The 27,158-nt window shown below is 43.7% G+C and overlaps 1 protein-coding gene across 1 annotated transcript in view; it reads left to right on the plus strand.

The window, feature by feature from the left end:
* The window catches only part of kalrna (kalirin RhoGEF kinase a), a 303,497-nt gene that overhangs the window by 133,508 nt on the left and 142,831 nt on the right, over nt 1–27,158 (plus strand). The window contains exons 17-20 of the mRNA XM_056610756.1: nt 20–186; nt 417–536; nt 757–825; nt 2,279–2,428. Coding sequence (XP_056466731.1) covers nt 20–186; nt 417–536; nt 757–825; nt 2,279–2,428 — 506 coding nt within the window. The remainder of the gene's footprint in view (nt 1–19; nt 187–416; nt 537–756; nt 826–2,278; nt 2,429–27,158) is intronic.

Consider the following 27,158-nt stretch of genomic DNA (forward strand, 5'->3'; position numbering starts at 1 on the left):
TCTACCTCTCCCCCTCCAGGTATGGAGCTGACTAGTGAGAAGGAGCCCGACCTGGCCTCTCAGGTGCAGGAGCTGCTGGAGTTCCTCCACGAGAGGCAGCAGGAAGTGGAGCTCAGCGCCGAGATCAGCCATGCCCGCCTGGAGCAGCACCTGCAGCTCACTCACCTACAGGCGGAGGTCCAACAGGTAGGGAGAGGGGCCCGTATCACACTTGTAGTCATACATGTAGGGGGAGGGGCATGTATCACACCTCTAGTCATACATGTAGGGGAGGGTCTTATATTGCTTTTAATGTGAGGTGTAGTAATATGACGTTTGTGTACAAGGAGGAAGCAACCTAAATAATGTCTACTCTGCTAGTGTAAGGCTAACAGGTAGGACGCCGGTCTAGGTAGGTAATGAATGTGCATCTCTAGGTATTGGGATGGATCCGTAACGGGGAGTCCATGATGAACGCCAGCCTGGTGAACGCCAGCTCTCTGTCTGAGGCAGAGCAGCTGCAGAGAGAACATGAACACTTTCAGATGGCTATAGAGGTACACGCACGCACGCACATGGACACACACACACACACACACACACACACACACACACACACACACACACACACACACACACACACACACACACACACACACACACACACACACACACACACACACACACTTATGCACACACACTAGGATACGTTGCACAGCGTGTAACCTTGTGTGGATAGAAGTTTCTGCTAAAAGACTTTCTCCTATTTCTCCTCAGTCCCTGTTCCATGCCAATTCCCTCCAGAAGACCCATCAGAGTGCCCTGCAGGTCCAGCAGAAGGCTGAGGTACAGCTCCTCTCTACCTTTGGTGTCTCTCCTCCTCTCTACTTACTCCCATCATGATGTGTATTTCAATGTTATTATAAAGCAGCCCCAGGTCCTATCACTGCGGATTTCTCTGGAAGCTTTGCACTGGTCCAAGTCCGCCCAGGGGGGGAGACCAGATTGGGCTGGGGGGGTTGTTGGAGGGCCAGCACGGGGTGCACCCCTCTATCTGATAGCCCCAGGACTGAGACTCTCTTCATGAGCAGCGTCCTTCAGATGAGAAGTTAAACCCAGGACCATGCTGGTCTCTCAGAATCTAGACCTGGTCTCCTGGCTCTCAGGATCCAGACCTAGTGTCCTGGCCTTCAGGGTCTAGACCTTCTGTCCTAGCCCTCAGGATCTATACCTGGTGTCCTGGCCCTCAGGATCTAGACCTGGTGTCCTGGCCCTCAGGATCTAGACCTGGTGTCCTGGCTCTCAGGATCTAGACCTGGTGTCCTGGCTCTCAGGATCTAGACCTGGTCTCCTAGCTCTCAGGGTCTAGACCTGGTCTCCTAGCTCTCAGGGTCTAGACCTGGTCTCCTAGCTCTCAGGGTCTAGACCTGGTGTCCTGGCTCTCAGGATCTAGACCTGGTCTCCTAGCTCTCAAGGTCTAGACCTGGTGTCCCTCAGGATCTAGACCTGGTGTCCCTCAGGGTCTAAACCTGATCTCCTGGCACTGTAATGACAAGGTCATCCTTATCTTGTCTTTGAATGGATACGTTCTCTCCTCTCCCCTGGGGAGACCAGGTTGTGTAACTGGCGGGTAACCATGGTGTGTAACTCCTCATGGTGTGTAACTTCAGGGTGTGTAACTCCTCATGGTGTGTAACTCCAGGGTGTGTAACTCCTCATGGTGTGTAACTCTAGGGTATGTAACTCCTCATGGTGTGTAACACCATGGTGTGTAACTCCTCATGTGTGTAACTCATCGTGGTGTGTATCTCCTCATGATGTGTAACTCCTCATGGTGTGTAACTCCTCATGGTGTGTAACTCCCGGGTGTTTTACTCTGTGGTGTGTAACTCCATGGTGGGTAACTCCATAGTGTTCAACCATGGTGTGTGTAACTCCTCATGGTGTGTAACTCCCGGGTGTTTTACTCTGTGGTGTGTAACTCCATAGTGTTCAACCATGGTGTGTGTAACTCCTCATGGTCTGTAACTCCAGGGTGTGCAACTCCAGGGTGGTTAACTGGTGTGTAACCATGGTGTGTAATTCCTCATGGTGTGTAACTCCATGGTGGGTAACTCCAAAGTGTTCAGCAATGGTGTGTAACTCCTCATGGTCTGTAACTACAGGGTATGTAACTCCAGTGTGTGTAACTATATGGTGTGTAAATCAAGTGTGTGTGTGTGTGTGTGTGTGTGTGTGTGTGTGTGTGTGTGTGTGTGTGTGTGTGTGTGTGTGTGTGTGTGTGTGTGAGTGTGCGTAGGTCCTCCTGAAGGCGGGGCACTATGACCCTGAGGCCCTCCGTGTGTGTGCAGAGGAGGTGGCGGTCAACTGGCAGCAGTTGATGCTGAAGATGGAGGACCGCCTGAAGCTAGTCAACGCATCAGTGGCCTTCTACAAGACCTCTGAACAGGTACACACAAAACCCTACACACACTATACACACACCACACACACACACGCACACGCACACACACACACACACACACACTATACATGCTGGTCATCGCATCAGTGGCCTTCTACAAGACATCTGTAAAACAGGTACACACAAAACACACATACTACACAATACACGCACACATGCACACACACACTACACAGACACACTACACACACACTATACACACACACACTATACATGATGATCAACGCATCAGTGGCCTTCTACAAGACCTCTAAACAGGTATACACTGCACACACCCACACCCACACACACACAAACACTGTACACACAAACTACACACACACGCACACTATACACACACACTATGCACACACACACACACACACACACTATACATATTAAACACACACTACACACACACTATACATTTTAAACACACACTACACACACACTATACATATTAAACACACACTACACACACACTCTACACACCACACAAACACACACACACACACACACACACACACACACACACACACACACTATACACACACACACTTCACACACAATATACACACACACACGCACTACTCACATATTCACTATACACACACACTCATTATACACACACACACACACTGTACACATACAAACACACACGCACACACACACAAACTATGTACAGACACACACACACAAGCAAAAGTCGACAAATCGAGATTAAAGTCGACATAATATTTCATCTTTATTCTCGACATTTCGAGTTTAATCTCGACATGTCGAGATTAAAGTCAACATGACATTTCAAATTTATTCTCGACATTTCGAGTTTAATGTCGACATGTTGACTTTAAAGTTGATTTGTTGACTTTAATCTCGTCACGGCAAAAATATTTATTTTCTTCATGTGTGGCCCTAATACTCATAACCGATGTTGTATAGAGTCTTATGACAGATGGAATAAAAGACATTCGGAAACATTCCTTTTGACATGCTGGGTGTAATAGTCTCTTGCTAAAGGAACTGTTGTGTGCTGCCACTGTCTCATGGAGAGGATGAGAGGAATTGGACATGATGGATTCCAATTCGTCAAACATCCTCCTCTCCCCTACCACCTCAACACGCTCCAGTGTACAGCCCAGGACAGAGCCAGCTCTTCCTGTCCCTCTCAGTGAACCCACAACCCCTACAGACTACTGCATAAAAAATGACAGATGCAACAGCAGTGTCATAAAAAGTCCTTAACAGCGGCCTGCACGCCCCAAAAGACCTCAATCTTCTCAGCAAGTGCAGACGACTTTGGCCCTTCTTGTACACAGCATCTGTGTTATGTGACCAGTCCAGTTTATTGGTGAGGTGAATGTTTGTGTGTGCACCCCCCCCCCCCCCCCACACACACACACACACACTACACATCACACACTGTATATCCTTTACATTCTTTATCCTATACTCACTATACTCATTATACTAACTACACACATCATACACACACTATACACATTTTAAACACACTACAAACATTAAGAGAAACCTCTGAACAGGTACACAACACACACACGTTACATATTACATGCTCTATACACACACACACACACACACACACACAGACACACACACACAGACACACACACACACACACACATACACAAACATATGTACACACACCCACAGCATACACACACAGACACACACACATCACACACACTACACACACTACACACACCCACACACACAAACATCACACCCTAAGCACACAATGCATTCTATAAACATCCTACACACACTACGCACACCCTACACACTACCTACACACACTACACACATCATACACACACTAGAACAACACACACACATCATACACACACTACACACAACATACACACAATTCAATTTCATTGGGCCATGTGCAATTAAAACATAAATGTAACCATTTGATGCATCCGACTTAGGGTAATTTAAATCTGCAGTCCCTATGTAAAAATAAATACAACAAATGTAAAAAAAATCAAACATCACTCAACAAGTAGGGACATGTAACAAATAGCAATATATCACACGTGAAAAGTCCCTCACAGGCACACATATACACACACACATACTACATGATCAGAGGGTGTGGCGACATGCACAGCCCAAAACACTACACCCACACGCATACACACCTTGTCAGCCCCATGGGGAGATAAAGTGACTGAAATAAAAAGTAATGATGGTCACTAACAAAGTTAGGGTTTGTTTTGCATTACACTTGCTTTGCAAGTGTATTGTTGTGAGAGTTGTATGTGATTTTTTAGATTAGCTTTAAAGCCACCAAACAAACCACAGTTTTTTATATTTTCTGGAATAGTGTTCCATTGTGTAACAGTTTTAACAAAGAAGGCTGCTTGCCATAATGCTGAATAGCAGGAGGGTACAGTGCAGTTATGTATGGAAGCTATTCTAGTGGACCATACAGAGCCACGGTAACAGACAAACCCGTACAAACAGGTGGGAGCCAAGCCTTTTCGGATTTTGTAAACTGTACATGAAAATACTGTGGCATTTTCAAAAGTAAATAGATTGTGTTTGTGTAGTATGTCTCAATGGTGATACCTTAGTGGCTTTTTATCAAAGATTTTCAGAGCCTGTTTTTACAAATATTCTATAGGCCTGATTGTTGTTGGACTAGCCTCATAGACACATTAGATGGAACGCAGGGGAATTACACTATCTGGTGTTTGGCGTGGTGCTTTAGATTGCTGTGCAAAAAAAGCACATCATCCACTGTGGACGGTTTTAGATGACTCCTGAATAACATATCCAGCACCACAGATGTCTGGCTCGGAATCGCAGAACCCGCGACCGACTCGCTGTTCAGGCGTTCGACCAAACCCGCACCGTGTCCGACACAGTACATTATCTTTCACCCCTTTCATCCAAATTGTGCGGGTCACCTGTTGGGTAACCGAACCCGTGTAGGACTCTTTGGAGTCTTGTAGGTCTTTACTTGTTGTGGAAGTACCACAGACGTCCGAAAACCCCCCAGGATTTCGCGATGTTGCGATTTGCAACTTGATGTTGCGAAAAATGTTTTGCATCATCAACCAATCACCGCAAATTGAGTGCGGTGTCACAATTTTAACCAACCAACGCAACTTTCCCGCAAATTTGACCCATCAGTGGCGTTGTCTTGAACTGACGTCGACAAACTACCTTCCGCCCTACTTCCGTGTTTACTACTTCAAGCAATTCAAGCATTCATGCAGCATGTGCGCGGCCAACGTTTCACACTTGCAGACCAAAATAACTGCGAATGATCGTGCTCATGCGCACAAACGTTAATCTATTGAATCGTGTTCCAGAGCACGATAGTCTGACTTTTTTCGTGCTACACAGAACGAAAGTAAACCAATGCATTCTGAATGGGAGTGTTCTCAGACAATTAACGTGCTCCACAAAACGCTACGAGAGAGAGAGAGAAGGAGAGAGAGGGAGGGACAGAGAGAGAGAGAGCGAGAGAGAGGCTTCAGAAAGGGTGTGCGCAGATAGTACAGTGCACCCTAGTTATGTTTATGCCAAAACCACAAATGCTATATATATATATATATATATATATATATATATATATTGCCTAATTATATATATTGCCTAATTATATATATTGCCTATATATATATATATAGGCTATATATATAATTATATTATTTAGCTTGTAATGAGACAATCTATAGCCAAATTGTCGAAGATGCCCGACAATCTCCGGAAATATCAGCATGGGATATCGGCGCATCAGACCCATAAACCTATACAGAAAGACGTCATCTCAAGCGGGAGAGAACGTTCGCGGTGCTGGTTTGTGTCACGTAAGTACAGGGCTCTCAAGTCTCATGCATTCGGCGTGAGACACACGCAATTCAACCCATGCACACGCTCGTACCTGGTCTCACGAAAATACGTGACACTGTCACGTTATTTAATCTATTGAAACGTGATCAGGGACACGTATTTTCTCAATTTTGTATTTCAATTGGAAGTATTTGTCGTGTCACTATAGCACGACTTCCAAACTAAGGTTCTGCCTGGGAGCGTTCTCCCTTATGTCCCTTAAGGAGCTCCGTACAGATCATTCATTGTTGAAAATTGTCTGTGATAACTAACAAATGACAGCTTTTGGCCACCCGTTTCTACTTAAATTGTCTGTGATAACTAACAATATGACAGCTTTTGGCCACCCGTTTCTACTTTCACCTTTGATTCTGAGAAATTGTGACAATTCAGGGATATATTAAATGCAGGTGCGCTGCTCTGTAGGCAAACCGCGAAGGAAAAAAGGGTAGCTGCTTCATCTGTTCTTTTTAGAATTGTATGTCTTGATGTATATTTTATCTAGCCATCTATTCTCTTGTTTTTGGCTATGTGAATGAAAGTCTGCGTCGATGCCTCGCAAGTCCAGTGTCGCGAGCGGACGTTGCCATGACATCTAGAAATCATACCGTATTTAACGGGTTATCATTAATATTGATGTGTAGGGGTTGATTATAACTCGTGAATAATATTGTTTATACCACGGTCTGGGGGAATACTCGTATTCTGATTGGCTGCAAGGCGTGCATTAACTCCTGATATGGGCCTACAGACACCTGCTAAGTAGTTCCAGTCAGTGTTTCGATTCTCCGCCCGAGCCCGAGCCCGACGCCATCTCATTACACGCTAAATAATATAATTATAGCCTAATTATATCTATAGCCTATATATATATAGGCAATATATATAATTAGGCAATATAGGGTCAGGGCCGGCCCTGACCAATTTGGCGCCCTAGGCAAGATTTTTGCTGGCGCCCCCTACCCCTTTAGATCACACAGTAAATTCGACTACCAATGTTCATAAACTCAGAGAAGCTACAAAGCTTTGTCTTTGAGACTCTTTGATTTTAGATAGAAAATGAAACACACGAAACGTATTACAAACCAAGTCACAAGCAATGAATCATAAATACAATATGGTAGACGTTAGACGTTAGAACTTTTAATAATTAAACACTTGTGCTCTTGCAAAACAAGTGACAATGAATCACTCATACAATAAGGTATGCACAAAATACTGCAAAGAAATGCATGATGTTTACTAAAGGCATTCATAAGCAAAATAATAGATAGAGTTCAGATTCAAATTATTGTAAATACAATTAAATGTAGTATGGTTTATCTAGTTTGGTTCTAACCAGAGATTAAACCAGCACTCAACTGAAGTGTAAAAAAAAATCCAATTATGTATTAGGGCTGTGCAGAGGTAGACGGGACAGCAGCACCTGATGCTGTGTCACTGTAGCCTGGTTCTACCAGACTCTAGTACTCGACAAACGTTAACTCACTTGAAGGCGGGTGTCTGTTGAAGTTTAAAATGATTGGATCTGCCCAGTGCCACTCTGGATCTGCCATAACCAATCGCTAACATTTGGTTGTGACGTATGTCATGCGCCGGGAATCACGCGCAGGTTGTACACAAACCAAACACCTTGCGCGTCTGCACGAAAATGTCCGTCAACGACAGCTGCAGGTTTTGTTTGTCGAATTTAATTTATCAGGGAAAAATTGCACATTGTAAATCAACTACCGACCTACAACAACAACTCAAACTGGCGTACGACTTTATCGTCATTGTTCTCAGACACGTAGGGATGGGAATCGAGAACCGGTTCTTGTTCAGAACCGGTTCCGAGTCAACCGATTCCTTGGAATCGTTAGCAAGCCTGCTTAACGATTCCGCTTATCGGTTCCGGTCGCGGCAAATGCGTCGTGACGTCACGCACACGCTGCTTTGATTTGGTTCAGAACGCAGCAAACATGTCGCCGCCGAGGAAGAATCGCATTGTGCGTTCACACCAAACGCGACGGGGCGACAAGATCCCATACAAAGTGAACGTAGAGACGCGTATAAGGGCGAGTTTTTCGCGGGAGAAAACCGATGACAAGTTTTTGTCGTGATGACAGCCAATCAGCGTTCAACAGCGTGATAACTGAGTGACATGTGTAACTTAACAGCCAATCCGCGTTCAGCCGTCAAACTCAGTGCCGTGCAGTCCGGGTGAACCGCGGAATGGAGGAGAAAGTGATTGTTGCAGTTTGCGACTCCCGGAGCTCTATATATAATAGTATATAATATACTATATACTATATTATAATTGTATATATAATATCACGGCCAACAGCTCTGTCGCCTCCGGATGGCCGTAGCGTGGGGAGCTCTCATAGGGATTGGGCTTCTCGGGGTTTGTTTACCGGCATTGCTATGGTTTCCGGTCTTGTGTGTTCCAACGGTTTATTAGGTAGGCCCATCTAATAAATCTCTGTCTAATCAATGCTTCATTTTGTTTATGTCAGTTTAATTTTGTTACAAGTTGAATGCAAATGAGCACTGTTAGAATTCCAAAAGGCACAAGCTCTTACTTGGCTGTTTTCAGTCTGTGTTTTTAGTTGTATGGCACATAATGATGGCATTTGGGCTTAAAAAGCGAAACATATATCTTTCGTCTAGACCAATTGATTTGAAAATGTACAATTTCCTAATACTAGAAGCACTTCTGATCAGATATTAAAGAGATGTAATGCAAACAAACACATTTATACTTATTTTCTCACCCAATGAGAATCGATAAGAGAATCGATAAGGAATCGGATCGATAAGCAGAATCGGAATCGTGAAATTCTTATCAATTCCCATCCCTATAGACACGCCCTCTGTTCGCTGATTGGTGGCCGCTGTGGCGGCACTAGAAAACCAAATTACATACAGCAGGTCCAGACCTAGTACTGAAGGGAAATTCAAATTGAGCGGAAGTACTTAGGCGGGCGGAGCCAGGCTAGTGTCACTGGGGGTGGTACTGAAATATTTTAAAAGTGCATCTGAAGAGAGAAGAGAAGTATATGTGACGACTGCATGTTACATTTTAATAAAAAAAACAGATGCTTGGTGTGCTATACATGAGACTAATAAACTAATAATGAAAATGTGATGAGATTCATTCAACTTTATTGTCATTGCAATGCAATTCAGTCTAACCACAGTGCAAAAACCAGTAAAGTGCAGTGAATGAATGTATATATAGCCTATGAATGATATGTGAAAGCTAAGGTATGAAATATTAACAGTAATACACTTTAACTGCACTTTAACACTGATGTAAACGTCCCTAATGAATTTAAGGTGGAGTAATATTAACACACGTCGACTCAGCTATTTATTGATCATTAAACAATGTTGCTATCGTCCGAAGTAAGCTAGCAAGCTAACACTCTGCTCCAACAACGGTAACTACGATGCATTAAGCTATTAATTTCATGCACTTCATCACATTGACATTACTGTACCTCCTATCTTTTTCACGTTTTTCCTCCTCTTCTTTCCTTCTTTCCTTCCTTGGGCGCCGGATGGCTTCAGTCTTTTGGACATAATTCCGACACAGTGTCATTAATCTTTTTCTTTGTCTCGGGGTCACGGTCCGGCCAGATTCAGGCAGCTGGCCTCTTGACCCCGCCCCCCTCACAGAGGCCAGGTACAGAGCAACGAGCCAGGCAGGCACCCAGAAAAAAGGCTTATCCATTATTTATTAGTCTTTGCTATGACTTTATGTTGCTGTGGGCTTAAATAATATTTCGAAAAAATAGTAGTAATGGCACTGGTAAAAAAAAGTAGTATTTATATATATATAATTATTTATTTTTTTCTTTCCCCCCCCCCCCCCCCCCCCCGTTTTCGGCGCCCCCGCAGATGACGGAGCCCCTAGCATTTGCCTATACTGCCTATGCCCAGGGCCGGCTCTGTCTAGGGTGCACTGTACTATCTGCGCACACCCTTTCTGAAGCCTCTCTCTCGCTCTCTCTCTCTCTGTCCCTCGCTCTCTCTCGCTCTCTCTCTCTCTCTCGTAGATTTTTGTGGAGCACTTTAATTGTCTGAGAACACTCCCATTCATAATGCATTGGTTTACTTTCGTTCTGTGTAGCACGAAAAAAGTCGGACTAACGTGCTCTGGAACACGATTCAATAGATTAACGTTCGTGCGCATGAGCACGAAATCGCGTGATACCGGGTTGGACACAGGCTGTTGCATCCAAGTCAATTGCCAGCGCGGAAAGAATCAAGAATCAATTATTCATGGGACCATTTCTCAGTGTTTTTTTCACTAATAACTTAATATTCAACAAATTACTCGGGGAAAATTGCAGTAATAACATCAAGAAAATCACAACTTTTATCGCAACTTTCACTTCCTCTCGCACTGCAACTTTCATCGCAACTTTTTGGAAAACCTCACGCAACATCAGGCATTTTAGGCCGCAACAATCTCACAAAAGGCCCACGAAATCCTGCAGGGACTGTATTATATAATATTATTAGATATAGAGCTCCGGGAGTCTGCAAACGGCAACAATCACTTCTCCTCCATGCTGCTGTTCACTCTGGACTGCAGGGAGTGAAAGCTGATTGGCTGTTATGTTACCTCCCTCAGGGAGTGAACGCTGATTGGCATCGTGGGAGTTATCGTCTTGAATAGGCCTACACAAGCGCCAAAAAGCCACTGTCTGCCTTTTCTCGGTCAAGAAGGCACCAAATTAGAAATTTATGTGACTATTCGACTACATATGTGACCCACTTTCAATGCAGATTCATGTCTCGATCGATTACATTATCCTTTAAAGGACATGACACATGCTGCAGCCGTTTAATTTAGGCTATTGATTTTCTGTTCTTCCTACTTCTTATTTATGAAAATACAATGTTCTTGCCAAGATTAGGGTAAAGTCCATGTGGAAAAGATAGTCAGATGTAATTGGGGTGGAAATGTATTTCTTGCATTTAACCTGTAGGGGTCTGTGTGAGGGCTTGGCACCGCCCAGGTAATATAAGGCCAGGTGTGTGTTTGGCAGAAACTGAATGTCGTCATGTTTTTTCGTTTCCTATTGCGAGTGCTTGAAATCTTTGTTAGCGAGTTGAACTGACCTCGTCTTCCGTACACACGGCCCAAACTAATGGCCGAGACACACTGCTACCTTCTGTTTACTTTTATTACTCCTTTCTGGATCTGACTGGGAATAAATTCTATGGTCTTGGTTGAATACATATTGTAAGAGCCAATATGCCAATAATTGATTTATAATAAATATTTAGTTTAAAATGATTAATAAATGCTAATAGTAATTTTATGTTAATTCGTAATGTGTAAAACTGTTAATAATTTAGTGAGGTATAAATGGTAATATGTTATTCTCTATGTTTAACGGTAACGATGGTAACGTAATTCAGTTTGGAGTCTAACATTGATTGAAGCTAAACAGTTTTTTGACCGTGCGTAAGACCGTAGTTTATATAGTTGTTGAAGACGTGTATTTTGTTTGAAGACTTTTAAGTAAACATTTAAAAACGAAGGAACATTGTCTAGTCTTTTCGCCCGCGTTGCAAACGCTGTCAGCTGACTCCAACAAGTGGTACAAAGGACGAGTAGGAGTGAGACGGAGTGCCACTATATTTTGTCAAAAAACTTGGCTTAACGGATCAATAAGCTCGTGCCCGTGCTCGGCCGTGGGGAGAGCACAGCTGTCCACTCGGGAGATCGGGAGTACGGGAGAAAAGCCAAGAGAGCTCACCTGAAGAAGCTTATACAAGAAACGGTTAATCCTTAGAAGTATTCTCCAAAGAAAGGTAACGTGATTTGTTGATATTATCCTCGTGCATTCCCACAAGAAGACGTCACACCGATGCAGGAAGATAGTCGAAGCCCGTGCCGAAATTAAAGGTGGACAACATAAAAAAAAAGAAAAAAAAAAAAGAAAAGGAAATGCAAAGTTGTTGATTCTCCGTGTCAGCTCGTATTTTAAGCCAGACAGTCAATGTTGATTATTTGGGCTTCATTTAAGAAGTTGTATTGCCATTGTTCTTATGAAGAAAAAGTGACTTGAAGGATAAGTGCTTTTAAACCATTTGCATGCAACTAAAGCCTAACTCTGCATTATTAAGATGACCGATGAAAAGGAAAAGGGGCTTAGATATTTTGAGGATACAATGGATCCAGGACGGATACGTAGGTTGACAGAGAAAGCCTTAGAGGAGAAATTACAAAAAAATATAGCATTGAGGAGAAGAAAATTAGGAGCTCTCACAAGTAAAATAAATGAATTGGAGAAAATGATGAGCGATACTCAAAATGTACATAAGGTTAAAGATGTCATGGAAAATGATTTCCCACTTTCTTTAAATGAGTTGTATTGCCTCAAAAAAGAAGTTGCAAGCCTTTTGCCTGAAGATGAAAAAACATTTGATCAGGAACAATGGTTTGAATCCAAAATGGCATCAATCAAAGAATTTATGAAAGCAACTAAAACTTGGATCGAAATTGTGCACGAAAACTTGTTGCAAAAGGATGATGCAGACGTTGACCCGCAAGATGCTGTTAAATCAAGTGACAGTATATCGCAGTATGGTGCCAGTCATGCTGGACACGACCATCAGAACGGATCTCACGTAAGTCGCAAAACTACCACATCACGAGCTTCGTCGACACGTGTTAAACAAGAGGCTGAACATGCAGCTTTGCTTGAACGCGCTGCAGCTCAGAAGAAAAAGCAGCAGCTTGAGTTTGAAACAGTGTTAATTTCGTTAACGAAAAATATGACGAAAAATGTTCGTCAACGACCTTTTTTCCATGACGTTGACGAGACGATGACGAGCTAAAAATAGATCGTTGATAATAAAAACTATGACGAAATGTAAGTTTAGTTTTCGTTGACGAGACGAGACAGGACGAAAATGTTGGTGTTGTGCTCTCGGACATTCAAAATGCATGATATTTGCCCCCAACTGTGCCTCTCTGTCAGTCAAAATGCATCTACTGTCATTGGTTGAATTGGTTGAGCGATGTGCGCCGCGCGCGTAGCTTGAACCTGCCACCTTGAACCAGTCAGGTGCTGCTGATGTCCGAATATCAGAGCGACGGCGATTTACGACAACCAGTTAACACATGATGGCAAGTTCAGCACAAAAAGCATTTGGTCGAAACAAAGATTAGATATATGGACGCACTTTAGTTATAACTCAGCAGAAAGAAAAACGCAATGCACCGTACTAACGGGAGATGGAGAGATGCCCTGTGGCTTCAAGTTAGGTGGGAAGAACACAACCAACCTCAAGAGGACACTTGAAGGCGCACCACCCTGATATTTTTGACAAGGGAAGTTAGTTAACTGTAATGTAAATCACACAATCACATAATTTGAATCTTCAAAATCTATACTTGATATCTTCTTATATGTAAGAGATAATGTCCGTCCGAGTAGGGCTTTGTCTTTTGGCCAGAAATCATATCGAAGTTAGTTTGTTTATTAATATTAATATTCGAATATATTCGAAATATTTATTAATATATTTTGACCATTAAATGCCTTCAGTAAGACCTGGATTGGGCTTCGCGGGATTTGTTTAGCGTATACATAACTGCTATTACGCCCAATCATTTTGTGAAAGATCACTCCGCGCCTTGGAAAGTGGAAAGGTCAAAGAATACAAACCGTGTTTTTCCTAGTGTGTGTGTGTGTGTGTTGGAGTCATTTTGCCATAATTTTACATAATTTGGAATCTTCAAATCAATACTTGATATCTTCTTATATCGTAAGAGATAATGTCCGTCCGAGTAGGGCTTTGTCTTTTGGCCAGAAATCATATCGAAGTTAGTTTGTTTATTAATATTAATATTCGAATATATTCGAATATTTATTAATAATATTTTGACCATTAAATGCCTTCAGTAAGACCTGGATTGGGCTTCGCGGGATTTGTTTAGCGTATACATAACTGCTATTACGCCCAATCATTTTGTGAAAGTATCACTCCGCGCCTTGGAAGTGGAAAGTGTCAAAGAATACAACCGTGTTTTTACTAGTGTGTGTGTGGTGTGGAGTCATTTTGCCATAATTTTAACAGTTGTATAAAAGCAATAGCACAGTTCACTGAAGCCTAAAATCGGCGAGTGAACTGCTCCATAGGATAAATTGCCGGCGAAACGCTCTATCGGAGCCTTCTCTCTGAGGGACGCTAAAGTGTTTGCATAGCGACCGTCGATGTATAGCGGCAGCCAGGAGGGACTACTTTTTTTTTGATCTTTAATAAAACTGCTACTTTGACTTTCTTGGTTTCTTTTTAAATGTAGTGTGTCTATGACTTTCGTTTCGCCATAACAGTAACCGTTGCTCATTGTACCACTGTGAAGGGGGTCGCCAGCCCTCCGCTGCGCGTCGGGGCCGGACAACGCCCCTTAACAGTGGTATAATGAGCACATACCACAGCCTGGCGTGATCTATTGCTTAATTATAACATGTCACTTGCCAAAGAAAATAAATTAAGACCATTCATTTATATTTTCATGCGTTTTACAATCCAAATATAAAGTTTTTTTCACAAGCCATATTTAGTTTCCCTGGTAACGCCTGAGTAGCTTCCGCTCCGCTAGAGACCAACGTTATGCATTGTACATATTTATAATTTGAAACTCGTTCCAGCCTTTATACCACAGATACTATAGGGTCTATGCTAGGCATATAACCACGTTTTCAGATTACAGTTTACTGCGGTTTTTCAAAATTAACCAGCTCTCGTTTTGAAGGCTGAACATACGGTTTGACTGGAATTTATTAGCAAAGAAATATCTTAAAGGGATTAGCTACAGGAGTAATTGTATCTTTTGATTTTTTTTCCTCACCTAGATCCCAGAGACGAGTATTCCTAAACAGCAAACTGGTGCAAAAAATGTGGGGGTGCAATTATCGATCCCAGCAGTGTTCACCTCAATATCAAAATATAAAACTGACTCGCTGGGAACTAATTGTTAAAGAAAAGGCGATTGCGCAAATGGATTGCACGCACTAGGTCTACCTGTCCGCTACGATTGAGGATGAAGATTCGTCCTCATGATGAAAGACCATAGACAAGAGGCTGACCATTCCGAAGAAGAAACTAAAATAAACAACTTGATCGACCAGCTTATATTGCTGAAAAAACAAAAAATTAAAGAGAGACTCGCCACGGCACGCAGAAACAACAATTTGTATGGACATATGGACAAAAAAAGGACTTACAGCGTCATTCCTCGCAATTAGTGCCTGTTACTTTTGTACTCAGGAGAAACAAACCCCAGCACATATTGTTGAAGCTGACCAGATCTCCCACCCACACACTGGCAGAGTGTATAAGACTTGTCTTGACCGATGCACTGAGGACTGGGGAATACCAAAAGACAAATTCTGACAGTCATAACCGATAATGGAAGCAACATGGTGCAGCGTTCAAAAACGGATGAACATGAGCCCAGCAGCTCTGAGGACTCAGAGGAGAGTGATGAAGACTCTGACGTTGTCGAGGAGGAACAAAGAGGTGAAATTCTATTAGTGTGTAGATTTTCAGTAGTGTAGGCTAATAGTTATGTCTGTTATTGAGCTATGCTTATTGTCTTTGTAGCATTAAAGATGTGTTGTTACACATTGTTTATTGCATTGTGTTGACTCATGGCAACTTTAATTTCCTCTAGAATATTAATATAAGTATCTGTCCTTTCTATGTGTTTCTCTTACTCTATCTAGGTACGGAGCCATGGAGAGGGACCACCCCTGTGTTGTACATACACTGACCACTCGGTGTGAACCTGATCCGGAAAGATCTTAGTGTCAATCACGACTCCCTGGACAAAGGTCGAAGTAGCATCGTCAGGCTTCTTCCGCAAGTCGTCTGTGGCGATTGAGCAACTGCTGCAGCGGTGTGGACCACTCTGGTCAAAGACTGCCTCACTAGAGGTCCAGCCACATACCTAGGAAACTTCACGCCTTGTACCAAGTGAAGGACTCACTCTTCATGTAGCTGATGGGATGGGGCTGGGACATCTTCTAAACCGAGTGAGTGGCTGAGGGCGGACTGCTCATAAGAATCTGCTCCACCCTTTGCTGAGCACACCAAGATGCTCACATAGTACAAAACAATGTCCCTTAGCCCTGGTGTTGCCGCGCCCTCCTGGACCGGAGCGCTAAAATCACCTGTGTGAGTTCAACCCCAGGATTCGAGCTACCTGGACCATAGCTTCCCTGCTCACAAGATGAAGTCAAGAACATGGACAAACACTTCAGCTGCTTTCCTGATCCAAGTGATCTCAAAGTTCTCACCCCGACTACTGCTGCATGCTTCCTCGACCCAACAGTCTGCATTCCACTCAGTTGAAAAATGATGACGAAGCATAATTTCAGGAAGCTTCTGAGAAAAGCAACAGATTACATGCTGAAATGTGTCACCCAGTAATTAATACAGGATGGGGTATGGAGCTGATGAAATATGAAGCAGGAAGGAGAAAGAGGAGGAGGCACCAGAGGGCAAAGCGGCCGAGATTGATCCTCTCAAAAAACAAGTGCAAGCCGACGGCCATATAGCCTCTCAAAGCCCTGTTCAGGCAGCAGGAAATCAGAAATTCATGGGGAACTGTAAGAAGCGTTGAACCGATAAACGAAGAGACATGCCTTCAGTATGTTGTGGGGTGCACAAGGTTCGTTATTACCCAAGGCCTAAAAGCCTCTGCCTCGATCTTCTGGCAATGCCAGCATGTCTCAAGCACTTGCTGAGTCGAGTTTTTTAGAATTAACAGGTGACATCGCAGTCGTGGTCGTCGAAATCGAGCAAGAAGTCATTTTAGTGAGGGGCGCTGGTCCTCAAAACTGTCGAGATCCGATTCAGTAGCCTAATTCTGCTTTATGTGTTTGTGTGTTATGTGTGTTCATTTTGAAGTTCTAGAAAATAAACATAACCACATTGGCCAAATATAGAAAGTTTTGTTTCTTGACTTAGTGGAATGGTCTTTACTCCATGTCACCATGTGTATTAATACTAGTACTACCTTAGTAGATCTGAAAGGACAGCACAGCAGACTCTCATAGATAGGAGAGTCTAGTCTAGAGATATCCAACTAAGGTAAGGACTATGTATATTACAGGTAAAAGATATCCAACTAAGTAAGGAGTATGTATATTACAGGTAAATTGAAGTGATGTTGCTTTATGAATTTCAACACTTGATACAACCTGCTGTCACCTTCATTTCAATTTCCGATACCTGTATTAGCCTAATTGAATTAGTTTAAAAAGAGAATTTTTTTGACTAAAAGTAATGACTAAAAGTTGACTAAAATGTAAAGACTTTTCGTCGACTAAAACTAGACTAAAACTACAAAGGAAAACAATGACTAAAATGTGACTAAATATACTAAGCATTTTCGTCAAAAGACTAAGACTAAGACTAAATCTAAAATAGCTGACAAAATTAACACTGGTTTGAAATAGCGAAACTTAAAGGGGCAAAAGAAGAACTTGAGTTGGAAACTGCATTAGCAGAAAGCAGTGCAAAATTAAAAGTGTTTAAAGAATACGAAAGATCCGAAGATGGTTCCGGTAGCCGTGGTTACAGTAGCCATTCGCTAGTACAACTACTACAAGGAGGGAACGTGGAGCAAGAAGAATCCGGTGTTTTGCTTCCTCAGCCAGTAAATCCAGGTTTTCATGTTCAACCACAAGTGCTGCAATCCCAAGTACGTAAGGTCTCTCAACACCATCACGGTAACGCTCAAGCCAACAGAGATGACGAGATGCTAAAAGTCCTGCAAAATCAGAACGCTATCACTGAGCTACTGGTAAAACAACAAAGGCAATCCCAGCTACCAACGAAAGACATCCCTGTCTTCAAGGGTGACGCACTGCAGTACAAATCATTCATCAGAACATTCGAGCACTCAATTGAACAAAAGACAGACAACGAAAAGGATAAATTGTATTTTTTGGAACAATTTACAGCTGAGGAACCCCAGGAGTTAGTTCGCAGCTGCGCCCACATGTCAGCTAGCAAAGGCTACTCTAAAGCTAAGAAACTGCTTCAAGAGCACTATGGGGACGAGCTACAGATCGCCAGCGCTTACATTGATAAAGCACTAAAATGGCCACAGATCAAGTCGGATGACGGAAAAGCATTAAAGGCTTATGCTATGTTCTTGGTTGGGTGTCGCAACACTATGGAAGACATAGACTATCTGGAAGAGATGGACAACCCTACCAACTTACGGACAGTGGTATCCAAACTACCCTTCAAAATGAAAGAACGTTGGCGTGCTGAAGTTTACAACGTCAAAGAGCGAGGAGGCAGAAGAGCAAAGTTCGTTGATTTGGTGAAATACATAGACCGCCAAGCTAAAATAATGATGGATCCCCTCTTCGGTAATCTACCAGACAGCCGACCAACCACGGTTGTGAAGGTTGAACAAAAGGAAAGACACCCTTTTAGGAGAGAAGTCCGTGGAAGCAGCTTCGCTACCAACGTTTTCACAGAAGATAAAAGGCCTCATGGAACATATGTGATGCCAGCTAATCCAGGCAAGACCAGGATTGCATTTGAGCCACCGTGTTTGTACTGCCAGGAGTCTCACACTCTAGCTTCATGCAACAAAATTAAAGATCAGCCTCACAAAGAACGTGCAGAGTTCCTGAAGTCAAATGGCTTGTGTTTTGGCTGCTTAACTCCCGGCCATCTCAGCAAGTTCTGCAAAAGAAGGATCGAATGCAAAGAACGTGCGTTAAGGCATCCAGACATTTTACACATAGTGAAAAGAGAAGGTTCTGTCTTACCTGAGAGGAAAGGCAGTGCTCACGGAAATGAAGTTTCATGTGCTCAAGTTTCTGTCACGCAAGAGTCCTGTAGTCTAACTGGGACCGGAAAAGCTGAATGTGTGCTGTCAATTGTACCGGTGATGATTGAATCAAAAAAGAGCGACAAGTATGTGAAGACTTACACCTTCATGGACCCGGGAAGTACAGTAACGTTCTGCACGGGAGACCTGCAAAAGAAACTGAACGTTAAAGGTAAACCAACACAGATACTTCTCAGCACCATGGGTCAAGACGAACCTGGAGAACAAAAGCTCATAAGTAGCTACGTTATATCAGACCTGGAAGTGTGCGGACTGGAAGATACCGAGCATATCGATCTTCCTAAGGTGTACACTCACAGCAACATACCAGTTCACGCTGAAAACATACCCAGCCAATCCGATATTAAACAGTGGCCATATCTCAGTGAAGTGCGTTTGCCAGGATTGGTAGCAGATGTAGGCCTACTTATTGGAGCAAACTGTCCGAAGGCTATGGAGCCATGGCGCATTATTAACAGTCAACATGGAGGACCTACGCCGTTAAGACTGCCATTGGATGGGTTGTGAATGGGCCCATGAGAAAGGAACTGGAGGACACAGAGAACAAACCGCCACAATGTTCAGTGAACAGGATCTCATTGATTGAAGTTGAGAAGTTACTTGTCCAACAGTATAATACTGATTTCCAAGAGCGCAACTACGACGACAAGGAAGAGTTGTCGCAAGAAGATAAACACTTCATGCAGTCTGTGCACAAAACAGCAAAACTGGAGAACGGACATTACAGCATTGGATTGCCGCTTAGGAACGAGAAGCTCCAAATGCCTAATAACCGCTGTGTGGCGGAGCAGCGCATAGCCAGTTTGCACAGAAAGCTCAAGAAGAATCCTGAATTCTGTGAAGAGTACAAAGCCTTCATGGACAACATCATAAGCAAAGGCTTCGCTTTCTAAGTTCCGGCACACCAGCTGAAACGGGACGACAACAGGGTGTTCTACATACCGCACCACGGGGTGTATCACCCTAAGAAAAGAAAACTACGAGTGGTCTTCGACTGCACAGCCTTGTTTCAGGGCCGGTCTTTGAATGGTGAACTACTACAGGGACCCGATCTGACCAACACGTTGGTTGGTGTCCTCTTAAGGTTTCGTGAAGAGCCAATAGCCATGATGGCAGATATCGAGTCGATGTTTTATCAAGTTCAGGTGCCAGAAGAAGACGCAGATCTCCTCCGCTTTCTGTGGTGGCCCAATGGTAACTTGAATGGGCCCATGGAGGAATACCGGATGGCAGTGCACCTATTTGGGGCCACCTCATCGCCAAGCGTTGCTTCGTACGCACTTCGGAGAACCGCTGAGAACCACAGAGCCACTGCCACCCCAGAAGCCGTTCAAACAATTCTGCAGAACTTTTACGTGGATTTGATTGTTTAAAGAGCGTAGCTACAGAAGAAGACGCTGCGACATTGGCAAGTGATCTCCGCACCTTGTGTGCCAGTGGAGGTTTTAATCTAACGAAGTGGATGAGCAACAGCCGGAAGGTGTTAATGTCCATCCCAGAAGTACACAGAGCTAGTGAAGCAAAAGACTTGGATCTAAGCCATGACAAAGCTGCAAGCTGCAAGACAAGCCGATGACGAGGAGAGGCATTTTATCCGTCGTCAACTCTGTCTACGACCCCCTCGGTTTCTTGGCGCCAGTCGTCCTGCCAGCAAAACTTCTGCTAAAAGAGCTTTGTAAGGAGCAGCACGGTTGGGATGAAAGCATTAGCAAAAAACATGCTGAAGATTGGCAAAAATGGAAAGAAGATGTTACTCACCTTACTGACTTCCACGTGAGCAGATGTTTAAAACCTCCAGATTTCGGATGCACTGCCGTGGCACAGTTACATCATTTCTCGGATGCCTCAGAGTACGCATACGGCACTGTGTCTTATCTGCTGCTAGAAAACAAGCAAGGTGGGAAACATTGCTCGTTTTTGATGGGGAAATCAAGAGTGGCTCCGCTCAAGCAGGTCACAATACCCCGGCTTGAACTGACAGCGGCAGTCGTGGCGGTGAAGATGGACAAGATGTTACGGCAAGAGCTTCAACTTCCACTCCAACCGTCTACCTTTTGGACAGATAGCACTACCGTACTCAGGTATATCGACAGTGAAACAGCTCGATTCAAAACTTTCGTTGCAAACAGAGTTACACTGATTCGCGAAGCCACCAAGCCGCCTCAGTGGAACTACGTCGGCACAGCAAAAAACCCTGCAGATCAAGCTAGCAGGGGCCTGAAAGCCAAAACATTGATGCAAGAAGAAACAGGGATTAAAGGACCGAAATTCCTGCTGCAAGGCGAACATGATTGGCCCAAACAACCTGTGCAAAGGAAGGAAAGCCTTCAAGATGACCCAGAGGTCAAGAACATAGTTTCAGTCAACACAGTCATAGTTGAAGATAACGTGGAACCAATTAACAGATTGATCGACTACTACTCGGACTGGCATAAGCTGAAAAGGTCGGTGGCCTGGATTCTACGGCTGAAGGAAACCTTGCGCCAGCTGAAAGATGAAAGAAAGGAGTTCTCGAGAACAGTCAATCAAACCGAAAAGGACCCCGAAAAGCGAAGATCAAAGTTAGAAAAACACATGGAGAAATACAGAACAACAAAAGAAAAGAGACCACTTACCTTAGAGGACATTGTCGCTGCAGAGTCCATATTAATCCAGTTCAGTCAAAGACAACAGTACCGAGAGGATATTAAAGCTCTGCTAAAGGGAAAACAAGTCAGTCGAAACAGTCAGCTGCTCAAGCTGGATCCGATTCTGCAAGATGGCACATTGAGAGTTGGCGGAAGACTCAACAAGTCGGCCATGCCAGAGAACGTCAAGCACCCAGCGGTACTCTCTAAGCACTGTAGAGTCGCCACATTGATCTTGAGAGACATACACCAAAGAACAGGACACTGTGGACGCAGTTATGTCATGGCACAACTAAGAAGCAAGTATTGGATCCCGCAAGCCAATTCTGCTATCCGAAAAATAATCAACAAGTGTGCAGTGTGTCGCAGGATCAGTGGAAGAGTCGGAGAGCAAAAGATGGCAAACCTGCCTGAAGACCGCATCTTGCCAGACAAACCTCCCTTTACGAACACTGGTGTTGATTTTTTCGGGCCGTTCGATGTCAAGCGGGGCCGGAGTACAGTCAAGAGATATGGCGTACTGTTCACTTGCCTTATCCTTAGAGCCGTGCACATCGAAGTTGCAGATAGCCTCGATACAGATTCCTGCATTAACGCGATTCGGCGTTTTGTGTCTAGAAGAGGTCAAGTTACTATCATGCGCTCTGACAACGGCAAAAACTTTGTTGGCGCTGAAAGGGAGATGAGGGAAGCAATTCAACTCTTTGATCATGACAAAATCGAAAGAGTCTTGCAACCAAAGGGAATACAGTGGATATTCAACAGCTTCCCACCAGGGTGGGGTTTGGGAAAGACAGATTCGAACAGTGCGAAGAATCCTCAATTCTTTGTTGAAAGAACAAGCTGTGAATGATGATTGTCTTCAGACAGTTCTGTGCGAGGTTGAGAGCATCATCAACGGCAGGCCTCTCACAAGTATCTCGGACGACGCGAATGACCTCGAGCCTCTGACCCCCAATCATTTATTGCTGCTGAAGTCGCAACCCACCATGCCTCCAGGCATTTTCAGCAAAAGCGACGCATACACAAGAAAGCGCTGGAAGCAAGTCCAATATATAGCAGACTTGTTCTGGACCAGATGGACCCGTGAGTACCTCCCACTACTCCAGGAGCGGCAGAAGTGGTCGAGACTGCAAAGAAACTTTTCTACTGGAGATGTTGTGTTGTTAGTGGACAGTTCTTCGCCTCGAAACTCCTGGCTCATGGGAAGAGTGGTTGAAACCTTACCGGACTCGAGCGGAGCGGTTCGAAGAGTGAAGATAAAGACTAAGACCAGTATCTTGGAAAGGCCTGTTAACAAACTGTGTTTGTTAGAAGAAGCAGCGTCAAGAGAGAACGTTTAAAAAATGGAAGAAGCACAAGAAACCAGTTTGAGTTGGGCATTGTTTTATTTTGGCTCTTGATGTTTTAGTTTGTAATTGCTTAGTCCACCTGCCTAACCAATTAGGGGCCGGGTAATGTAAGAGCCAATATGCCAATAATTGATTTATAATAAATATTTAGTTTAAAATGATTAATAAATGCTAATAGTAATTTTATGTTAATTCGTAATGTGTAAAACTGTTAATAATTTAGTGAGGTATAAATGGTAAATATGTTATTCTCTATGTTTAACGGTAACGATGGTAACGTAATTCAGTTTGGAGTCTAACATTGATTGAAGCTAAACAGTTTTTTGACCGTGCGTAAGACCGTAGTTTATATAGTTTTTGAAGACGTGTATTTTGTTTGAAGACTTTTAAGTAAACATTTAAAAACGAAAGAACATTGTCTAGTCTTTTCGCCCGCGTTGCAAACGCTGTCAGCTGACTCCAACAAGTGGTACAAAGGACGAGTAGGAGTGAGACGGAGTGCCACTATACATATCTGGCAGCAAGTGTCAGTATACAGCTGTGTTCCCATGTAAATGCATGATTAAATGCATGGACTGTTTTGTGAAGAAGATTAGGGTTAGGGTTATCAAAAATCTTCGCCGTGCGCGCCAACTGACATTTTACATATATATTTAAATATCTATTGTAGCGGGCCTGTGGGTGTGGGGTTTCCACACCACCAAGTTCAATAGACAATACAGACACAACACACAAAGCAGGTTCAATTTAGGATGGTTAATTCACGTAGTAAACACAACCAGGGTGGGAAAAGGGTCATCCACCTCCTTTATGATCCAGTCCTCTCTGTATCTTGCTAGCACTATCGCTGGCTTGTGGTAGCCTGCTCTCCCTTTTAACTGCAAGCACTCCAGCTTAATGGCCTTCAGGCCTGCCCATTAACTGGAGGAAGTCCATGTATGGCCTGGGGGGTGGAGCCAGCAGGTTGCCAGACCTACCACTCCCCTCACTCCTCCCTGGCGTCTGCCACAGTATGGTTGTATGTATATCTGTATATATATATATATGGATCTGACGGGATAGGATAGGTTAATTCACTTGATGTGGTAAACAGTCTGGTTATGTTTTTAAACTGTTTATTCTCTTGCTAGAAGGACTATCTAGAAGGACTAGGCTACTTTATTTTGAGAGGCTCCTGGAATCGCCATGTTTCTTTCTAAATAACTAACTACCATTAGTGACTAGAATAATTGCATCACTTCTAGACTGAATTGAATAAATGCAATCCATAGTTACCAGTAAATATACCAATAAATATTGAAAAATAAAAATGTGCCAAAAAATTATATTTGGGGTAATTAAATATATCCGGAGCTTGCGCCCCGAATGAAACAGCCTAGTGACGCCACTGGTCCGTCCTACCATTGCTCTTGTGTTGAAGCCTCCGGGCTACTTTTTTCGTGATAGTGTTCTAATGCGAAAATGGAAACCTCAAAATGTCACAGATGATTGGCAGGTAGTGTCACAGATCGTTGTGCTTGCTGCTTATCGAGAGGAAATACTTAGAGTAGCCCATGACGCTGCTGCTGGACACTTAGGTGTCGCCAAGACATACGATCGCATCCTGGTTTTTTTTTTTTTTTTTCATTTCCATTGGCCTGGACTAAAAAAAGATGTTAGTAATTTTTGCAAAACATGCCATATTTGTCAACTCATTGGCAAACAAATCAGAAGATTCCAACTACTCCCGCTGATCTACGCTCCTTTTGAGCAAATGATAATTGATTGTGTAGGTCCTCTTCCACGTTCCACTAGTGGTTGCTGTTACTTATTCACTTTGATGTGCACTAATACCCGCTTTCCGGAGGCTGTGCCTCTGCAAAGAATAACCAATAAAACCGTAACGCTGGCACTGAATAAGTTATTTTCACTTGTTGGACTACCCTATGTAATACAAAGCGATAGGGAAACTAACTTTACTTCTCATGTTTTCACCAGATTTCTTAAACAGCTTAAGATCGAGAACAACTCCAGCGCATTCCACCCGAAAGCCAGGGAGCGCTGGAGAGGTATCACCGGCGTTTAAATCAATGCTTAAGGATTACTGTCTTAAACTAGGGGCGAGTTGGGAGGAGGGTGTTCTCTGGTTGCTACTTGCCTCGAGAGAAGTGGTCCAGGAGTCCACTGGTTTCAGCCCGGCTGAGCTAGTGTTCTGTCACATACCGTACGGCCCGCTGGCCGTTCTCAAAGATGCTTGGTTAAGTGAGTCCAATCCGCGTAGCATGCTTCATCATGTAGATGACATCAGGTCACGTCTGTTCACTGTGCCTGAAATGGCAAAAAAGCAACTCCAAGGTACAAACAAAAATGAAAAAGTGGTACGATGTCAAGGCGAAAAGACGCATGTTTGAGCCGGGTGACAAAGTGCTACTGTTACTCCCTGTCCTCGGATCATCTCTTTAGTCTAATTTCAGTGGTCAATACACAGTCAAACAAAAGGTATTTGATTGTGATAATGTGATTCACACTCCAGATCTATGCCAGAGTTCACGATTATGTCATATCAATATGCTGAAACCTTACTATGCACAAGAGTCAGATACTGCTGCGCTCTCCGTAGTCCTGAACTCTGATTGTCCGCTGGCTAAAACGTTTCCTGTTATGTTGTCTACTTTAGTGGGGACTGAAGAAGATGTCATAACAGATCCAAGTAGGTCTGTCCCTGTTGGCAGGCTTAAAAATTCTGAAATGCTTGTGGAACTCCCAGAGTTTCTTATACTGAGAGTTGTCTACTTTGTGGTGGATAGAGCCACCATTTCAGGGAGAAGGTGTTACGGACCCTCTTTATTTTGTTTAGTTGTATATGCACTCTAGCACCCCCTGCTGGGGCTATTATGTTGTGTGGATTATTTTCTGGCTTTCACCTGTTTCCAGCTGCTCCAATTGGCAATCATCGTGTACAGTTGGCGGTGTAGCCTATTTGAGCAGACCGGATTCTGGAAGAATCTCTCTCTCAACATGAAGATTTGTGGTTGCGCTCATGCCCACCACCATCTCTTCCTTTTTTTTCTCCTGCATGAGGCCATAATTGTTCGGCAATTGGCCTTTTAAGTCACTTATGACTTTATGCGGGAATCCCCACTTTTCAGTAATTCTCATGTCCATCCATAGAGCCTAGGCAATGGGCCGTAATTGTGTGTGTGTGTGTGTGCGTTGTGTGTGTGTGTGTGTGTGTGTGTGTGTGTGTGTGTGTGTGTGTGTGGGATCGATGATTTCAAGCATGAATCTTGCAAATTCTACTCTGTCTTCCTGGACTTCAGGGACGCTTTTGGGACCCTGACCCACAATGTCATGATCCACGCCCTAGAGGAAATCCAGCTACCTCGCGTGTTTATTGACATTATTAAGGATGTTTACAGCTCTTCCTTCATTCAGGTTATCTGTGGGAAACAACTCACAGATCCCGTCCCCCTCCAGGTGGGCATTAAAACCGGCTGCCCGTGGAGCGCCATCAATTTTGTCCTGGCCATCAACCAGTGGATTAGGTGGCTGTGCGACTGTGCACCACACAATGTGATTTCCCCAAACCCCATACAAGGCTACGCAGATGATGTGCAGCTGGCTTCTCGGGAGGAGAGTGTCATCAAGGACATGCTCTCCAGAACTGACACATTCCTGGACTGGTCCGGTCTGGAGATCAAACAGTCTAAATGTGCAGTTCTATACCAGAGAAGGAGTGGCGGGAATCGCTGGTACAAATCTAAAACGGATAGGGATCCAGAGTTTTCCATCAACTCGGAACCAATCCGTGTGTACGACCTGCACGAGACGTACACCTACCTCGGGCACAAATTCAATGTAGCAGGCGAGTGGAAGAAGCAGGTTGAATATATGGTCACGGAATTCACCACCAGGCTGGATTTGATTGATGTTTCACCACTTCCTCTGCTCATGAAGTTGGAGGCCATCAGACAGGTGGCCCTGTCGAGAATTCAACATCTTTTCTCCAACGTACACCT

This window comes from Gadus chalcogrammus, chromosome 16 (assembly GCF_026213295.1).
Source record: "Gadus chalcogrammus isolate NIFS_2021 chromosome 16, NIFS_Gcha_1.0, whole genome shotgun sequence".
Taxonomy (NCBI): domain Eukaryota; kingdom Metazoa; phylum Chordata; class Actinopteri; order Gadiformes; family Gadidae; genus Gadus; species Gadus chalcogrammus.